We start from the raw sequence: 19,003 nt of genomic DNA, 5'->3' as shown, positions 1-19,003 counted from the left end.
ATCTTCGAAAATACCAAAAGAATTGCCGATCTACAAGCTCACAATACGCAGCGACACATTGTGAAATAGTAGATACAGCTTTTATTTTATTTTATTATAAGTCTAAAATAGGGCTTAAGGAATTACAACCCGCAGAAGACAACACCGTAATCACAGATATTGCGATATTCAAAATCGCAAACGATAATATCGATATATTAGCCCAGCCCTGTGAAAAATAAACACTTCTCCGATTGGCAATCTGAAAATTAGGCTTTGAATAAATAAAACAAAACAAAGGACAGTTTTAACAGCTGCTGCTTCATTCATCCATCCAACCCTTGTAAACGTCGAGGGGAGTCAGATTTATACGGGCAAAGATTCCACGATAAAAGCAAGACGACAGTTAAGACATAAAACCTTAACCGTAACTTTTCCAGGAGAGACAGACCTGATTTATTCTCAGCTGTATAACTCACTATACAACCAAGGATAAATCAGGAACCTACATCGTCGCTGTCGGGCAGAAACCTCTCATCTCCAGATCTCCTTTTTGCGTTCTCTTTCTTTCCCATGGAGTGGGACTGAGTTACTAAGGCCCAAGGTGGAGGGGCCTTAACTATTTTATAATATTTTTTATAGCACCGAAACCCGTGCTGTGAGCTTGTAAGTCTGCTATTTTTGAAAAGTCGTGAAAATGGGTGCAAATATTTGAATATATGTATTTTTTAAGCAAACATTTGTAACTCAAATTTTGCTTCTGGGGGTCCCTGGTACTAAATATTTTGAGATGGGGGTCTGAAAGAGGATTTCCCCCCCCCCGACAGAGACGATTAGGCCTACTATACTTATAATTCTCCATGCTAGGTCTAATCCACACCACATCTCTTTACCGGAAAAATAGCCGATCTACAAGCTCACGGCGCGTCGCAACCGTGACATGTTGTGAGCTTGTAGATCGACATAATTATTACCGGGCATGCTGCGATTAAGTATGTGTCGGGGTAAAGTCTGGTAAAAGCACCTGCGAGGCAGCAAGGGAGAACAAAATGGAATGAGGTCCAGTTTTTTTGGAATGTACATGACCCATGTAGAGAAAACCAAAGTTCATCTGACAGCACGTGTGTGTGTGCGCGCGCATGTGCGTGCGCACGTGGCATGTCAGGCCACCCTGCCCCACTCTCAGGCTGCTTCCAAGACAAACAGGCAACTACTTTCTCCTGATGTCCATTAACCACTTAAACCATGATACTGCCCTACGTAAGCCAAAGTGCAGTAACTACTAACACAAATTTGACCCAAAAATTGGTTTAAAAGTGTTTCAACTGGTCGGCCAAATGAGATATTTGCATAATAAAAGTGACATTACACCGTTCTTGAGGTAATTGTCCAATATCCCCCAAAAATCACAAAGGCTAATTTGACTTTAGGATACACAAATAAGTTGTTGTGTCCAAACACCTGGTTACCTGCACTTTGGCTTTGGAGGGCAGCGTAGATCAGATAAGTCAAACTTTTTTAGCTCCAGAGAATTTAATCCATTTTTTTTATTCAGTTCAATTCAAAATGTAGGAAAAATAAAAGGGGTATTTACTCGTGAACCATTAAAAATGTGTTCTCGGCCCACAAATGTGTTCCGCGACCCAGTGTTTGGAAACCAGTGACTTAAAACCAGTGGTTCTCAACCTTTTCAGGCCTCGACCCCCCAAATACTCTAACTGGGGACCCCCCCCCCCCACCCTGACGAGCACCAAGATTTGAGGCATTACATGAACACGGTTGTATTGTGAAAACAGCCGATCTACATGCTCACAACGCCTCACAATCGCCTATTTTTGGCTATTTTCACAATGTCTGCCCACAAAATCTCTTCGCCCAAAAATAGCCAATCTACAAGCGCTCAAAACATGCTGCGATGTCCGGATTGTTCACATTTTTGGTTTGCTTGTGTTCATCTCTTTGCCTTTTGAATGTTTGCCTATTATGACATGATGCTAGGGTTCATGTGGTTATTATTTTTTTAAATCACTAAGGTGTGTGTTGTGTGCGTGCGCGTTGACCAGATACAGACGTTTATCTCCACGAAGCGCACGTGGAGAAACGGCGTTAAAAATAAGCCATAGAGAGAGCCCTCGTGTTTTACACATAATACATGTACGACGAAAAGAAAAGGAGAAAATAAAAAAGAAAAACAAGAAAAAATATGTATGAAAAGAAACACAACGGAACAAATCACATTATGAATGTTTTCAGAGTTTAAATAAAAAAAACGAGAATAATAAAAAAAATAAAAAACGAAAGACGGGAGACGACCAAAAAAGGAGCTCTTTGAGAGCAGGTGTGGGGGCGGGGGGGGGGGGCTGCTGGGGCCGTTCTCTGAAACTCCAACAGCACAGCAGTAATAATAATAAATATATAACTATATATATATTCATATACGGAGACGAGAGAGGAGGAGACAAAAAACACCTTTTTACCTTGGAAAACAGTTTCAAACTGGTCACTTTTCTTTTTTTTTATTTTTATTTTTTACAGCTCTCTCTCTCGTTCTCCAAGAACTAACTGTTGCGCTCATCTCAGGAAAAATAAAATACAAATAAAAATGTAATCCCCACACACACACACTCAACTGAGGAAAAGTCCAAGACTCCCCTCAGGCAGACCACCAGCCATCTTCTTCTTCTTCTCCTGTTGTAGTTTTTGTAGTCCGTTCCTCTACTTCCTGTCCTCCAGCAGCAGCTTCCTCCTCCCACTCACACCCAGCCCCGCCCCTCTCCTCTCGACTAGACCAGTGGTTCTCAAACTGTCAAATGTCAAGGTCTCCCCTTAACTTTGACAGTATACAAATGGAACCCAAATGAACCCGTTAGGGAAAGGGTCTTCCAACGTTTTCAGGCCAAGGACCCCTTAGCTGAGAGAGAGATGAAGCAGGGACCCCCTCTACATATTGTATAAATGTGTGATGCAGATTCTCATCGATTTCATAGATAGATTCATAGATCTAGAAGCTACAGTAGTTAGCATTTGTTTTTAGGTTTTTTAGAATCCTTTTTTCTTTACTGATTATATAGTTTTTTTTAGATTGATATTCATATGCATTTGTTATATTGTTGTTGATGTTCTGACATATTATCTTGTTTATTATAGTGATGTATTATCTGCTTATTGTAAGTCGCTTTGGATTAAAAGCGTCTGCTAAATGCCTAAACTGTAAACTGTAGACTTGTTTGACACTTAACCACTTAAAATCTTAAATCGTCAATACTTAGTACTTGACCTTTCACTCTTTACTTGGTCTCCTTTTTTTTTTACCTCTACACCAAACCTATTTGCCAAAAATAGCCGATCTACAAGCTCTCAGCGCCTTGTGCTTTTTTGGCTAAAGTTCTCCAGAGTATAGGGATGCCAGGGTCCAAGTTGTTAATTTAAAATAATTATCCTACTAAACAAGGATTAAAAAAAAGAAGTGTTCCATTTGTACACTCTCTAATATGTCAGTGGTTCTCAAAGTGGATTCCAGGGACTCTGTGGGTTACTTTATGGGGTTCTAAATTGACCCATACAAGTCTGTAACTCTGACAGTGTATTTGGTTCCATTTGTACACTGTCAGAGTTAAGGGGAGACCTTGAAATGTGAACGTTTGAGAAACACTGCTTCATGTTACAGACCCGTAAAGGTGTCCACTTGCACCCCTCCCTGGTGGGGGCCCCCGGACCAGACGTTGAGAAACGGTGTACCTCCTCCTCCTCGATCGATGCTCCTTCTCTTTGGGAGGCGATGGTGGTGGTGGGGTGGGTGGGGAGGGGTGACAGCTGCCTGAAATGTAGGCCAAACGTGGTGGTGTGGTGTGGTGTGGTGGGGGTTTCCATGGAAACAGGTGTTCACAGCAGTCAGTGACATCATCGGTACGCAGGGGTGGGGGGGGGGGGGTTGGGGGGCTGCTGTAGAAAACGCAGCCCGATTGGTCCAAATATCAACCTTTTACACGCGGTTCTCTCCTCCCACCCTGGTTCTCCTCATCATCCTATTGGGTGGAGAGACGAGACGAGAGAGAGAAAAAATAAGTGTCTCGGTTAAGTAGGATCACCGGTAAACCAGGAACCTTAGCTCCAGTAACAGGTATACAATGAACTTCTCTGTGGGGCTGGAACCTGCCTAAAACATTTTTTAAAAAAATTTCTGGATAAAAAAAAAAAAAGAAAAAAAGCAAAAGTAGCAGATCGTCTTTCCAATTGTTTCCTCCCCATGCACACATTTCTGTGTCGTCACTGCTGTTGTGTCCTACTAACTCTGGGAAATCTCACTATTTCTACGTCCCAGTATTTCGACTACGGGCGTCGGCAGGTTAGCTACTCACCAGCGTCAGGGTCACTGAGGTTAGGGTTAGGGTTCAGTTTAAGCATAGCGGTTAACATTCACCCGCGTCAGCAGGTTAGCTTTTCACATCGAAATACTGGGACGTAGAACAAAATTGTTCTGTCGAAATATCAACACACTCCCGCTGACTCACCTGCCAATGAAGAGCCTCCACCGGGAGGACATAGAATCTTCACCCTATTCCTTCCGCCCAAAACACTCCCCCCCAGGCCGTAGTATTACGTTCAATGACATATATCACCCTCCATGCCCGACTTCCAACCTCCCCCCAATTGTGTTTGTAAAGCATAAAATAAAGGTTAAAGTGGTTCAAATCTAAAGTGACACCGATTTGCATTCAGATCTAAATGGGTAAGTAAAAACACACACCTCCTGTTCTGCGGGTCCATGTGCTCCAGCAGGGCCTCCTGCGACACCCGGAAGTCGTCCAGCGGCGACTGGTAGCGCGCCTCGAAGGAGCTCTCCCTGCTGCTGCCGCCGCTGCTGCGGTAGGCCTGGGCCACGGGGGACTGGGCCGACAGGCCCCCCGCGGGGGACTGGGCCGACAGGCCCCCCGCCGGGGACTGGGAGGAGGACGACAGGGACGACTGGGAGGACGACTGGGTCAGGGGGGACGTCATCATGCTGCTGTTGGCCGACGAGGCGCCGCTGGAGCCCCCTCCTCCTGTCGACTCGCCCAGCCGCTGCTGCTGCTGCTGCAGCTGCTGCTCCCCGGCCCCCCGCCCCCCCAACGCCGCCCCGGACCCTACCTGGGCGGCGAGGGAGGAAGAGGAGGACACCAGCGACAAGGAGGAGGAGGAGGAGGCGCTGCTCAGGAACGGGCACAGAGACTCGCCGTTCTCATCCTGACGACGAGAGAGTGTGTGAGGGGAGGAGGAAGGTAGGGAGATCGGTGAGTGTTGATTTCGTCGACTAAAACTATGACGAAAAATGTTTGTAGACAGCGTTTTTTTCACTGACGGATGGAGGGATTAGTGGAGAAGAGAGTCATTTTATGTTTGGTTGCTCTCAGGTGTTGCGTGCTGAAAATAGCAGATCTACAAGCTCACAACGCGTTGCAGATCTGCTATTTTCAGCACGCAAACAAGTGTAAAATCAGTCATTACGATGCCATCAAGGCCTGCCAAAATACATTTCAGTTGACTAAATCAGCTGTAGATTTAGTCACCTAAAATCTTATGATATTTAGTCGACTAAAATTAGACTAAAACTAGTACTTTTCAGTTGACTAAATTATGACTAAAACTAAATGACATTTTATTCAAAAGACTATGACTAAAACTAAATCAAAATTTGCTGTCAAAAAGCTGTTGGCGGAAACCTCTTAATCTCCATTATTATTATTTTTTTGTGTTTTCCAGTAAATTAGCTTGATCGTGGCGTCACATGAAAGCATCAAAAGTAGCAGATCGGCAAGCTTTTGAGGAAAAGTAACAGTTTTGGTTTCCACATGACAGAGACATTATGCGAGGTTTGATTGGGGGGTGAAAAAAAGCAATAAAATGTATCAATACAAGGCCATTTAACCCTACTGCATGCTTTCACTTTTTTTCTTTTATAGCAGATCTAAAAGCTCACAACAAAAATACGTTTTAATTTAAAAAAAATGTATTTGCCTATAATATCTTTACACAAATAAAATGTTTAAAAAATGTAAAAAATACATTTTAATTAATATATTAATGAACATGAATGAATTCTACAACTGTGTGTGCTCCAGGGTCCTGTGACTCACCCTGCCCCGGATGATGTCCATGTGCACCAGCAGAGAGGCCAGCTCCAGGTCCTCGTTGTAGCTGTTCTTCAGGGGAACAGACCTGTAACCTGATCACAACACACACACATTCAATGATTCAATGATTGATTGAATACTTTATTAGGTCTGCAAAAACTAAAGAGGTACGGTTATACAATGATGCTAAAGGGAGAAAACAAAAAGCATCATCAAGACATATAAAGACATATGATACTATACAAGAGATCATCAATACTAGGGAGCAGTAAAAGTATATATTTACAGAAAAACAGTGGGGGGGACTTGTTAGAAGCTAGAAGACTTGTCTAGGACCAGTTGCAAATTGCACACTGGCACTCTTTTATGGCAGTCTTGAAGGAGGGCATGGACTCAGGGGGCTGTATTTTGATTGTCTTAAGTACCAGCTCTTATGCCTTAACTTAAAGGCCTGTCCATACTGTCTCCAAACCTTTTGGTCCGGTTCAACTACAAAATTACGTCACCCGCATCTTCTGAAAAGCATTACCCCGAATTGGGAGTTCGAAAAGCGGTGGAAACAACAAGGCATCAATCACTATTCCACCTATAAAACCTCATTGAAGTTTCACTTCAATTATTAATGGCGTGGCTTTTAAACTGAACGAAAAGCTTTGCCGTGAAACCGTAGCCGATAAAGAGACTTCTTAGGAAACAACACGGCAGTGGAAAACATTTCCACAAAGACACAAGGACTGTTGTTCACCTGGTAGCCTCGGCCCCTCCCTGTTCCCTAAGGAGACGGTTAAGGCTTTGTTTTGCTGCGTTCAAACACTGACGTCAGGTGCGCTACATACTGTATCTCCTCTGTGGTCGGTTTGCTCCACGCTCCGAGCTTGAGTTAGTTTCATGTGACTTCATTTCAAAAAGGTTGCCGACCCCTGCTGTACAGTATGATACAGTTGCTGTGTCCAACGTTCGTTATGTGCACAGAAATGTTATTTGTATTTAAATATGTCAGAGCTACCAAAATCTTTTGAGGAAAACAAAGAAGCAACATTTTTATTTCCCCGACCTGGTCGGGCCAATTCTTTTTAAATGAAATAGATGATTGATTATAATCAATTAATGAAATCGATTATAATCAATTAAATCGAATACTTCGATTACATGTTGCGCCCGTACCTGTCTTGAGGCCGTTGATGGGGAAGGTGGCTTGGGCCAGGAAGTTCTGGTCGCTGAACATGTCGATCTCGTAGACCCCAAAGCGCAGGAAGGCGAAGGCAGAGTTCAACACGGTGAAGCTGAAGGTCTTCCTGGGCCACGTGGGGTTCAGACCGTTGTCAGCTGGAGAGAAGACAATAGATCAGATTAGAACTCAATTACAGTATATGCATGCCCATTTGCTTTTATTTTATTAATTGTTCTTGTAGTTTTGTGGCTTTTGGCGCAAATAGTTTCCCTGTACAATGCGCTGACCCCCTGGACATGACGCTAGTATGTCCATCGCAGGCACATAGCCCAAAGCCAACCCTTGATGCTACGAGTAAGACTCCCTACTCGGGAGATAAGCGACCGCCACGTCGCATACAAAAACTTTAGAAGGCAATTGTAGCCAATCAGGAATATGGGAAATGGGACAGATCCATGTTGATGACATGACTTTAGAGATACTTTGTGCCGCTTTGCTTGATTTTAGGGCAAAATCTGTAGGAGCAGTGTCCAAAAATGTGTTTTGCAAAATGTGAGAAATCAGGGGCAGAGGTTGTGATTTGCCAGCGAAGGAGTGTGTGTGTGTGTGTGTGTGTGTGTGTGTGTGTGTGTGTGTGTGTGTGTGTGTGTGTGTGTGTGTGTGTGTGTGGCATGGATAGGGGCAACGGTGCCGGAGATAAGTGTAGGGGCAAAAGTGTGACGTTACGTTACGGACAGACGGACAGCCGGTAGAGCTTTTCATAGTAACTTGCGACCTGACAGAGAGCCTAGCAGGGAGGCATCGAGTCCCATTTTTACAGTCTTTGGTATGAACCATCCAGGGAAGCATCGCCCTGCAGTCTCAGGACGGACACTCTAACCACAAGGCCACTGAGCTGGCATCATAAACCTGAGTCTATATAATAAAAATGGCCTTCGCTCTGAATTAAATCTTTATGGCTTTTTATGACATTTTTTTATGGCCATGTCATTCGGCCCCCAAAGGAGGTAGTTATCCATCTACGCCAACACTGGCAGATCTGTGGCTCGAACCCATTCACACACACATTCATACACCGATGGCGGAGAAAACCGTGCAAGGCACCAACCTGCTCATCGGGAGCAATTAGGGGTTCAGTGTCTTGCTCATGGACTCTTTGACACTAACTGGGATTCTTTCGGTTCGAGCCAGTGCCTCTCGATGTAGTCCTCTACCGATGAAGTGTAAAGGACTTAAATCGTATTTCTTCCCCCCCAATTAGTTTTCCCTGTTCTTCGACCATTTGATTGTTATTGTTCCATTTGCTGTAGTTGATGTTCCATGTTTTGTTGCAGCCTTTGTCTGAATCGTTGCATATGCCCTATTTGTTTGGAGAACTTCATTTCTAGGGCCAGACGGCAAAAAATCACAGTTGTTGACGTATCCACCAGCCAACTGTTGACAACAACGACCTGTTCCTACACGTCTGGCCACGTCTTGCCTGCCTGCAAAACATCCGGGGAAGATCGTTAAAACCTATAAGTCTCACCTTCTGAGTCGGTCTTCTGCTTGGCACTGTCGTACTCCGCCCCGCACACCTCGATCTCGATGAGCGGGCACACGATGCCCCGGCCGTGCTTAGGCAGGTGGCGAGCTCCCAGCACCTGGACAGGAGGCGGACACAGAGGACACTTTCACTCAGTCTCTCTGTACTCTCACCTGCAGCAGCCATACAAGCTGAGAGCCACGCATTACAGAAGGCCTTGAATATGCATGTGACACTACAGCCTGTGGTCCATCTGCCTACCACACAGCACACAAACACACAATCGCACCACTCACTCACTGACCTCAATATTTAAACTTGACATGACACTGGACACACAAACATTTGCACTCATAAATGTATTTATACCCATATATAGACCTTTTGCCAGAGCGCTGCCTGGTAGGCTGTGGTGTTGCTGTGCCGTTTGACACCGCAGTTATGACTGCCGCTCTGAGAAATCGGACTATACACAACTGTAAATAGATATTTATATGCGCATCTTGTGCAGTGCACAAATACAGACAGTATTTACAAGTAGGAACCATGGATACAACAACTTTAAGCACATTAACATGTGCTATGACCAATGTACATACAGTACTTTACTATTAGTACTACATATACTGCTATTTATGTATGTGTTCATGTGTGTTTAGCCTCTACTCCTCCTGTTGTGACTGAGTGCAAATTAGTTCTTGTTGTCCTTGTCTAGTCTTAATCATCTTGTCCTACGTTTTTCCTCTTTCTTTTCTCTTTCAGTGGACTGCGTCCCAGGCCAGTGTAAATAACCGGATGGACTACAAATCCCAAACCTATGGACCTATGATGTTGAGGAAACAAAAACCAAAGAATTGTACTTGTAAACTCCTATATACAGTATGTACTGTATATACAAATATATGTAAATTTAGAGCTCTTCAATCTTGAATGTGCACACAGAGGCTCCCATGCAGGCTTCCGTCTATACCAGTGGTTCTCAAAGTGGATTCCAGGGACTCTGGGTTCTTTTAGGGGGGTCTAAATTGACCCATATACAGTCCAAATCTAAAGGGAGACCTTGACATTTGAAAGTTTGAGAAACACTGGTCTGTACAGTACCTCTATATGCAGGGTGAGGGGTTCATAGTGTACCTCTATGTGCAGGGTGAGGCGTTCATACCTCTATGTGCAGGGTGAGGGGTTCAGTCAGTACAGTACCTCTATGTGCAGGGTGAGGGGCTCCAGGCCTCGTAGTGTGTATACCTCTATGTGCAGGGTGAGGGGCTCCAGGCCTCGTAGTGTGTGTACCTCTATGTGCAGGGTGAGGGGCTCGGTCAGTACAGTACCTCTATGTGCAGGGTTAGGGTTCATAGTGTACCTCTATGTGCAGGGTGAGGGCTCATAGTGTACCTCTATGTGCAGGGTGAGGGTTCATAGTGTACCTCTATGTGCAGGGTGAGGGCTCATAGTGTACCCTCTATGTGCAGGGTGAGGGCTCATAGTGTACCTCTATGTGCAGGGTGAGGGCTCATAGTGTACCTCTATGTGCAGGGTGAGGGCTCATAGTGTACCTCTATGTGCAAGGTGAGGGCTCATAGTGTACCTCTATGTGCAGGGTGAGGGGCTCCAGGCCTCGTAGTGTGTGGTTCATACCTCTATGTGCAGGGTTAGGGTTCATAGTGTACCTCTATGTGCAGGGTTAGGGTTCATAGTGTACCTCTATGTGCAGGGTTAGGGTTCATAGTGTACCTCTATGTGCAGGGTGAGGGCTCATAGTGTACCTCTATGTGCAGGGTTAGGGTTCATAGTGTACCTCTATGTGCAGGGTGAGGGCTCATAGTGTACCTCTATGTGCAGGGTTAGGGTTCATAGTGTACCTCTATGTGCAGGGTTAGGGTTCATAGTGTACCTCTATGTGCAGGGTTAGGGTTCATAGTGTACCTCTATGTGCAGGGTGAGGGCTCATAGTGTACCTCTATGTGCAGGGTTAGGGTTCATAGTGTACCTCTATGTGCAGGGTTAGGGTTCATAGTGTACCTCTATGTGCAGGGTGAGGGCTCATAGTGTACCTCTATGTGCAGGGTTAGGGTTCATAGTGTACCTCTATGTGCAGGGTGAGGGCTCATAGTGTACCTCTATGTGCAGGGTGAGGGCTCTAGAAGAAGGATTTAGAAGACATATACAGAATCGGATCAAAAATAGACTTGCATAAACGTTCATGATTTTTAATAGTTAAAAGCATAAAATAGTGGTTAAAGTGGTTCAAAGTGACACAGATATGCGTTCAGGCCTAAATGGATTAATCCTTTGCACACTGCTGTTACCTGCAGTCTGGAAGTTGAGTGCCACCAGCTGGGAGCCGCAGAGCCACATGGGCAGCGGATCGTAGTTGGAGGAGTCCAGCCTCTGTCCTCGCGGGTAGATCCTGGACAGCTGCAGACGGTTGTACTGCAGGAAGCGCTTGCCCTTGATCTTGTTGACGTACTTCTCCGCCTTGGTCTCGGGGAAGGACGACATGTCCCGGAAACAGGCCCGCTCCGTGCCGATCTCTGCGATTACAGACAGTTTGTTATGGATGCGTTTAGCAAGACACTCTTAAAGGATTCATATTTTAGATTGTAATTAGAGAAAAGAAAATTTGAGTGTTAAAATGTTTTCATTTACTGCTTTCTAACGTTTTAGAAATTGTAATAATTCATTTCAGTGGGAGGGTGCATGCGTACAAGTGACTAAATATGTATTTTTTGACACAATGAGCCCATTCACAAGATGCACCCCAATCTTTCATGGGCAGATGTGACTTATGGGGGCTAGTAGTGTAAAACGATAGAAAGCAGTAAATGAAAACATTCATATTTTCTTTTCTCCAATTACATTCTAAAATCTGAACCCTTGTTGTAAAAAGAACAAAGTTGTCCTATCCAGAGCTGACTTTACACAATGTGGAATCTTAGTAAAAGCAGTGTAAACATGGTCAGGGTTTCTGTATACTTACTGTCCTCGTCAAAAGGCACAGGTCTACAGTAGATGACCAGGTCGGACAGTTCCAGTGCGATCTTTTTCCTCCTCTCCATCATCTTCCCTTCTTCCAGCTGAGCGGAGGCACACACAAAGATGTTTAATTGTTGGCGTATGAGTGTAAAAAACAGACAACACACAACTGGTTCTCAAATGTGGGTTCTATGGACCACCACCACCCTTACGGGGCCAGTAGATCTGATGGTACGTTGAAATCCGGATAGTTCGAGCAGTGTGATTGCATACAAAGTGACCGCAAAGACAAGACGAGGCGCGATATCTTCGCCCCCCAGTAGGAAAAGTCCAACTGAAGCGACCTTTGCTTTCCCCCCCGACTCCACCCATCGCATCCTGACAGCCAATCAGCGTTGATGTTGTTCAGACACACGGAAATGTTTTGGGTGTTTGGTTTTGGGACAGCCTTTTTTCCCAGGTGTTTGGCCTGGATTCTGACGTGACATAATTGTTTCCCAACGCTGACCAGAGCGACCAAAAAAGTGAAGCGATTGAAGCGTCTAGAACTGGGGTCTTCAACAGGACCAGGACCCCTAGGGGGTCCTCAGAGTTACTACAGGGGATCCTCCAAATCTTTGAGTGATAGAATTTTCTCCAATTTTATATTAACCACTTGAACCCTAGTGTCCATATTCTGTGAACTCTAGCCAAAAATAGCAGATCTACAAGTTCACAACGCCTCGCGCTGCGAGGTGTTGTGAGCTTGTAGATCGGCTATTTTCGGCAAAGAGCTTTGGTGTAGAGGAGAAAATGAGCAGACTAAGTACATAGTGAAAGGTCAAGTTTATTAAGTACTGACGGTTCAAGTGGTCAAATATGGAATCTATGATAAGGTTGTGGGGGTCCCTGCTTCATCTCTCTCCCAACTAGGGGGTCCGTGGCGGCGTAACACTGTAAAGTTACAGTACCTTAGCCTCGGAGGTCATGGTGACCTCCCGGATCTTCACCACCCACTCCTTCAGCTCCTCCTGGCTGTTGGCGGAGATGTCCAGCACCTGGCCGGCCCGCGGAGCCGTGGCCGGGACCAGAGAGAAGACGTGAGGTCTACTGCCCTTCCCGTCCGGACGGACCACTGAGAGAGAGAGAGAGAGAGAGAGAGAGAGAGAGGGGGGGGGGGGGGGGGGGGGGAGAGAGAGAGCATTATAAAACAGGACTTCAGAGTTTAGACTTTAGTTTTTAAATCGGGTAGGATACTACAGCAGGGACAACACAGAAATGTGTGTGGGGAGGAATCAAATTGGGGAGAGAAATCTGGTAAAAAATAATTGGCTACTTTAAATTTAGAAGAAAAAGAAACACTAGTTTTTATTTTGTGAAAGGTCTAAGATATTTTTTGCATTTTGATAGGATTATGTTGAACAAAGAGGAGACATTAAATGCATAGTGTTATGTCACCACTAGATGGAGCTAAATATCCGTTTGGAGGGGCAGACAGTAGTTGGCAGGGACAGAGTGCTTGGTGCATGGCAGCAGCTGCCAATGACGCCAATGCTAATGGCCCTTTATTGACTGAATGGAGGGGGTCAATAAATAGTCAGCAGCACCAAGAGGAATAACAGTCAGAGGAATTCATTAAAATAAACCCAGACATTTTTACAGAGTAATGAATAGATGACATTTTCTAATTTGGTTTAAGTGAGCAGGACACAAAGGGGGGAAAAGGGCAGAGATAAATTCATCACTGTCAGTTACCTTTCAGGACAAGGAAACATGAACCAATGTATCCAATGTAGTTATATTATTAAGTCATAAGTTCTTGTTAATACGTCTCATTGGTTAAAGGGGAGAACCACGCATTTTCAACATTGAACTCAACTATGTCATCAATATACCTTTGAGTTGTTATGTGGAAATAGGAAAAAAGTCCCTCCCCCCTTCCGTGTTGCCTAGAACTGGAGGAATGATTGTTCTATGTATTATGGTGTACTTGCAATACAAAGTACACAGTTTTGTAACCATGATAGCTTCATCAAAAACACCTGTCCTTTTTTCTTTTAATTTATATTTAATACAATAAAAAAATATTACAAATAAATGGACACAGCCAGCTCACGTAATAGGAAGACAGTATGAGGCACCAGAAAAAATGACGGGTGTTTTTGATGGATCTACAGTGTATCATGGTTGGAGTTTGAAGTTACAATGGGTTTGTTTGGGCCCTGGGCGGGAAGTGTCTGATAAAATGAATATTGTTTATGTATGTATTTGACAGGGACAAAGCACATTAATCAACAGGTCAGTTTTCACATCAAAGTAAATGAGCCAGAGAGTCAGCCATAAGCTAATTTTCATCTGTAGTCCCTGTAACAAAGTGGTGATACGGCTATCCATACAAAAACATACAATACATTCAATACATACAATACAGTACAAAACAGTACAGTAAAAACAGCAAGGGGATGTAATGATATCAAGTTATGAGTGACACAAGTGACGGAGATGGAGCAGATAGTTACCTATGATTATAAATTTGACTTGCTTTGAGCCACCTCTTAAGGTTGAATTGGAGAATAGTATTAGTAAAATAGTAAATAGTGGATAGTAATTAAATAGTAAATAAATATCTAAATATTGAATCAAGCAAATTAAAAACTGTCTGGGGTGTTCCCAACAGCCTGAGTAGACGATGAAATGACCAAATGTTTTTTTGAAAGTGAAATATCCCTTTAAAAAAAAAAAAAAGTTAGATCGGAGGTCCGACAGCAACGTTAATGTGTGTGTGTGTGTGTGTGTGTGTGTGTGTGTGTGTGTGTGTGTGTGTGTGTGTGTGTGTTAGGGATGGGACGATAAGCGATATTATTGTTTATCGTGATAAAAAACACTTGCGATAATCGTATCGTGGAGATTTAATTTATCGTGATATCCGTGATATTCCGTCATGCACTGGGATCAATTCACCTTGTATTTGCCGAGCTGCATATCCGGTACCACTTAAACCCTCTATAAATGGTAAAAGTTACTTAATAATATACGTACTTGATACAGTCTTTTTTTCACTCTATCAAATGTCTTTGCCAAGAAATAGCAGAGCTTGTAGATCTGCTATTTTTGGCAAATGTTCCGCCCCAGGATAATGGATTTTGACTATCACGATAATATTGTAAATCGCGATTTCTTTTGTCACAATAATCGTGATATGACATTTTCATATCGTCCCATCCCTTGTGTGTGTGTGTTCTGTGCGTGTGTGCGTGTCCTCTGGACAAGGTGATTGCATGTTGGTGCTGAAAAACGCAGAAGGGGGGGGGGGGGGGGGGCGGGGCAGGAAGGGGCGGGGCCACTCACTCACCGATCTGACAGGAAGAGACGTCGACACTTCCTCTGAGCAGATCTCCCAGAGGGCTGTTCTCTGTCATCTCCTGCAAAACAACAACACGGTCCAGTTAGTAAAACCTGCTGTCCAGGCCTGTTAGCATGGCGGGAAGGTGTGTTCATTACTGACAGACACACAGATAGAAGACTACTGGAGATAACCAAGGTTCCGACAAACAAGTGGCCCAACTCCGTGAAGTTGGCACCCCATATGATGAAGAAATATATAAAAATTGTGTAATTCTTTAGTGCTGGATTTGTGCTGAATTGTGCCTGTAAATTTTAGAATTTGTGCTGGTATCATTTTTGAGATATTCTACATAACACCACTGTTCTGCTGGTATGTTCTACTATTAAGTACTGCTGCTCTACTACTACTACTCTACTGCTACTCTGTAGGGCAAACTATTGTAATGGTGCTAAATTCTGCTAATTCATAACTAGTCTGGGATCACTTCACTTTTCGGGTTTGTAACCGGTCTGGAGCGGAATTCACAAAACGTCACGTTGTAGTACTCAAAGGACTACAATTTGCCGGAAAGATCAAACCGGATTCAGTTTTAACCCAAAATATTCCCCTGCGCTCAAGGACATACTTTTAGGGCCTACCTAATAAACTCCTTGATGCGGAGTAGTTTTGCTTTTGAAAAATTCGTTTGGTATATGCATCTTTTAGTCCAACTGTTAGCGACTGGCAAGACTACACTAGGCTACTCGAGCATTTTAATAGGGATTGGGGAAAAAAACGCGCTTTAGGCGGAAACCAAACGGCCTGTTGTGAACGAACACCAGGCTTTCTCTCAGAAAGCCTGGTGGGCGAGGTTAATTCATAACATCAATATTTATGTATATACATTCATATAAAAACACAATTGATGATTTCAACGGCATAAATTAGAGCACATCCAGCACTAAAGAATGAGACCCTTTTTTCCCGATTTGGAGCCAAAACATTGGGGGTGCAAGGCTCAGCAAAACTATAACTTAGAATATCTCAAAGATTATACCAGCACAAATTCTAAAATTTACGGCACAATTCAGCACAAATCCAGCACTAAAGAATGACACACTTTTTATATATGTTTTCATCATATGGGGCCCCAAATCAACTGCACACTGCAAGACAGTGGTTTTCAAAGAGGCAGCTGACAGGTGGTCCCAATTGGAAAATGTCCTAAATCAGTATTTGGGGGCCCACTTGCGACATCCTCACGGCCCCACAGGTTTTAGAATCCACTGCTTAAATGCAGAGGACAAATTTCACATTTCCCCTAACCCAAAAATCTGCAGTGACACAAATACCTCAAAGGAATTTGGGGACTTCAATTGTTGTGATTAAATGACTGATATTCACCGATCTGTCAGGCTCCACCAATGAGGGACTGATCTCCTCCACGTAGTTGGCAGGAAACCACAGCTGCTTCTTCCCTCCACAGTCACCCTTCCACCTGAGACCACAGCACAGAGGAGGGGGCGTGTGAAATGTGAAAGGTGCAAAAAGGAAATAAACAAGAGTATTCTACATGGGGCAAAGAGTCAGTATCCTAACTGAGCGTTCAGGGTTTCCTGCAGGAAAAAGTCTTGACCAGGGGGGGATCTCATGGCGCACGCGCTTCAATTTTTGATAATTAATTAATTAATTCGAGTAATTAATTCACTTAATTTTTTTTATTAATTCTTATTTTTGCCCTATAAAAAACACATGAATGTGCCCATGATGACGGAAAACACAACTACATGCTATCATTCACATTTATTCAACATTGAATAACTACGTTTTTCACAGGACAGTGTAACTTGTTTTTTTCCCCCAGGTTAATCAACCAGCACTCGTGCCATATAAATAGAAGTCTACAGCACAGTAAAAAAAAAGAAACATTGGTGTAAAGTAACTAAATAGATTTACTTAAGTACTGTACTTATACTGTACAAAGGAGATTTTCAGGTATTTGCACTTTACTTGAGTATTTCCTGCATTCAGGAGATACCAGCCCTTATGTTTTCTTCAAATGTAAACAAACATGGCTGCCATGTTTGAAAGATAGGGTTGGTATGGGGGTTAAACATGCAATTTCGCGATCGCGATCATGCCTAGTACATTGTTGGAGGTCCAAAAAGTTTTTTTGAGAAAAAAAATCTTTTTTGAAAAAAAAAAAAAAAAAAAACATTTTTTTTTTTTTTTTTTTTTTTAATACCCTTGGGGGGGCGGGGGGGTTTTCAGGCCGGGCGGGGCGCCTGGCCTGTAAAGTGCTGCAGGAAACCCTGGCGTTGTTGTTGTCCCTGTCGGTCACTCACCATCCTCCCTCCTGTTTGTCCACGTTAGAGATGACGGCGTTCTTGGTGAAGGAGAGCTCGTCGTCCCTCTGCGCCTTGTACTCGTACATGGCCTTCACCGTGCACTGGGGAGGGAAGGGTTACCAAAGGGTTAAAGAAAAGCACAGAAAAAAGGCTCTGAGCTTTCACAGCTTTTAAATGAGAGACATGGCAATTGAAAGTAATTTTTCACAGGGGAAGCGACTAACGTGCCGACTAATTCATTTTCGGTGAGAGGTGAGCTTCTATGCAACACGTAGAACACATCTATTCACATGAAGTATGAGTCACATGAACCCCCTCACTAGACTCATGTAATCGTCACTCCCTGTGAGAAAACGACATCCGTTCAAAGTCACTCTCATGCACACACACTGCCGTGCACAATGAATTATCACTCACCTTGAAGGTAGGCATCTGATTGGCCTCCACATAAAAGCCTGGATTCCTCCCCTCGTACAGAGAGCCATAGTCTGGTTCCTGTGGGACAGAAAGCAGCTTGGACTTAGAGGAGGGTTTTCATGTACTTTTTTGGGAGCAGAATACAATGTGCAATGGTTTAACTTTTACTGTTGAACAACGCTGCAACTTTTCTACACGAAGCCTAAAAGTCAAACAGAAATGTGATTTCTATTCATAATATTCCCATGCTCAATGACGAAAAAACACAATCCAATCTTCAATCGCAATTTGAGTGACCATTAATCGCCAAGTAAAATGTCATAATCGTGACTAACGCCCTAGCGCCGTAGTGCTATTTACAGCTATGGAAGGTTAAGCGATATTATCGTTTATTCTGATAAAAACACTCGATAATCGTGGAGATTTAATTTATTGTGATATCGTCCTCCGTCATACACTGGGATCAATTCACCTTTTATTTGCCGAGCTGCATATCCAATGGTAAAAGGTATTTATAATATACATACTTTTTTCCCACTCTATCAAATGTCTTTGCCAAAAAATAGCTGATCTACAAGCTCAAAACGCGCCGCGTTGTGACGTGTTGTGAGCTTGTAGATCTGCTATTTTTTGGCACATGTTCCACACCAGGATAATGGATTTTGATTATCGCGCCAATATCGTAAATATTTTGTCACAATAATCGTGATATGACATTTTCATATCGTCCCATCCCAACTCACAGCGGTGCCGATCTTCTCCAGCGTGTCCTCGTTGATGGGGTAGCGGAGCTTCATCTTGCGGTACAGCGGGTGCTTCTCGTAGTAACTGATGAGGTCCACCAGGCTGTCGAACTCAGAGGTTCCCAGGACCACCGTCTGGCCCTCCTGCTGCACCCGGCAGTGCTTGATCTTACCCTCCGCCCTGTGAGGAAGACATGCATTATGTTCTGTTAGGCAGTGCTTCTCAAACCTTTTCATGTCAAGGACCCCCAAATTGACAACACTTATTAGCCTTACAGCTCTAGCTGTGATTTTCAACTATTTGAATTCCAAGGACCCCCAGTTTGACATGCATTAGGCTATGGACCCCCATTCAATGGAATTTCTATCTCTGGGACCCCAATTTCTGAGAGTGTACACATTTTGTACACTCTCAAGAGTTACATACCCAAAG

The 19,003-nt window shown here is 43.8% G+C and overlaps 2 protein-coding genes across 2 annotated transcripts in view; both read right to left on the bottom strand.

The window, feature by feature from the left end:
• The window catches only part of LOC308290648 (deoxynucleoside triphosphate triphosphohydrolase SAMHD1-like), a gene marked incomplete at its 3' end in the record, with an annotated part of 439,146 nt that overhangs the window by 122,160 nt on the left and 297,983 nt on the right, over positions 1–19,003 (bottom strand). The gene's annotated exons all lie outside the window — the stretch shown is intronic.
• plcg1 (phospholipase C, gamma 1) overlaps positions 2,876–19,003 on the bottom strand; it is a 70,882-nt gene continuing 54,754 nt past the window's right edge. Inside the window, exons 20-34 of the mRNA XM_080733871.1 lie at positions 18,571–18,751; positions 17,828–17,905; positions 17,408–17,511; positions 16,467–16,560; positions 15,090–15,159; positions 12,709–12,872; positions 11,763–11,859; positions 11,092–11,316; positions 10,031–10,113; positions 8,789–8,903; positions 7,254–7,415; positions 6,093–6,181; positions 5,107–5,202; positions 4,727–5,058; positions 2,876–4,004 (exon numbers count right to left, since the gene is read on the bottom strand). Coding sequence (XP_080589997.1) covers positions 3,962–4,004; positions 4,727–5,058; positions 5,107–5,202; positions 6,093–6,181; positions 7,254–7,415; positions 8,789–8,903; positions 10,031–10,113; positions 11,092–11,316; positions 11,763–11,859; positions 12,709–12,872; positions 15,090–15,159; positions 16,467–16,560; positions 17,408–17,511; positions 17,828–17,905; positions 18,571–18,751 — 1,933 coding nt within the window. The 3' untranslated portion in view covers positions 2,876–3,961. The remainder of the gene's footprint in view (positions 4,005–4,726; positions 5,059–5,106; positions 5,203–6,092; positions 6,182–7,253; positions 7,416–8,788; positions 8,904–10,030; positions 10,114–11,091; positions 11,317–11,762; positions 11,860–12,708; positions 12,873–15,089; positions 15,160–16,466; positions 16,561–17,407; positions 17,512–17,827; positions 17,906–18,570; positions 18,752–19,003) is intronic.

The sequence above is a fragment of the Nannobrachium achirus genome, assembly GCF_963921795.1.
Source record: "Nannobrachium achirus genome assembly, chromosome: 9".
Classification (NCBI taxonomy): Eukaryota; Metazoa; Chordata; class Actinopteri; order Myctophiformes; family Myctophidae; genus Nannobrachium; species Nannobrachium achirus.
This window is presented reverse-complemented; position numbering and strand designations above follow the sequence as displayed.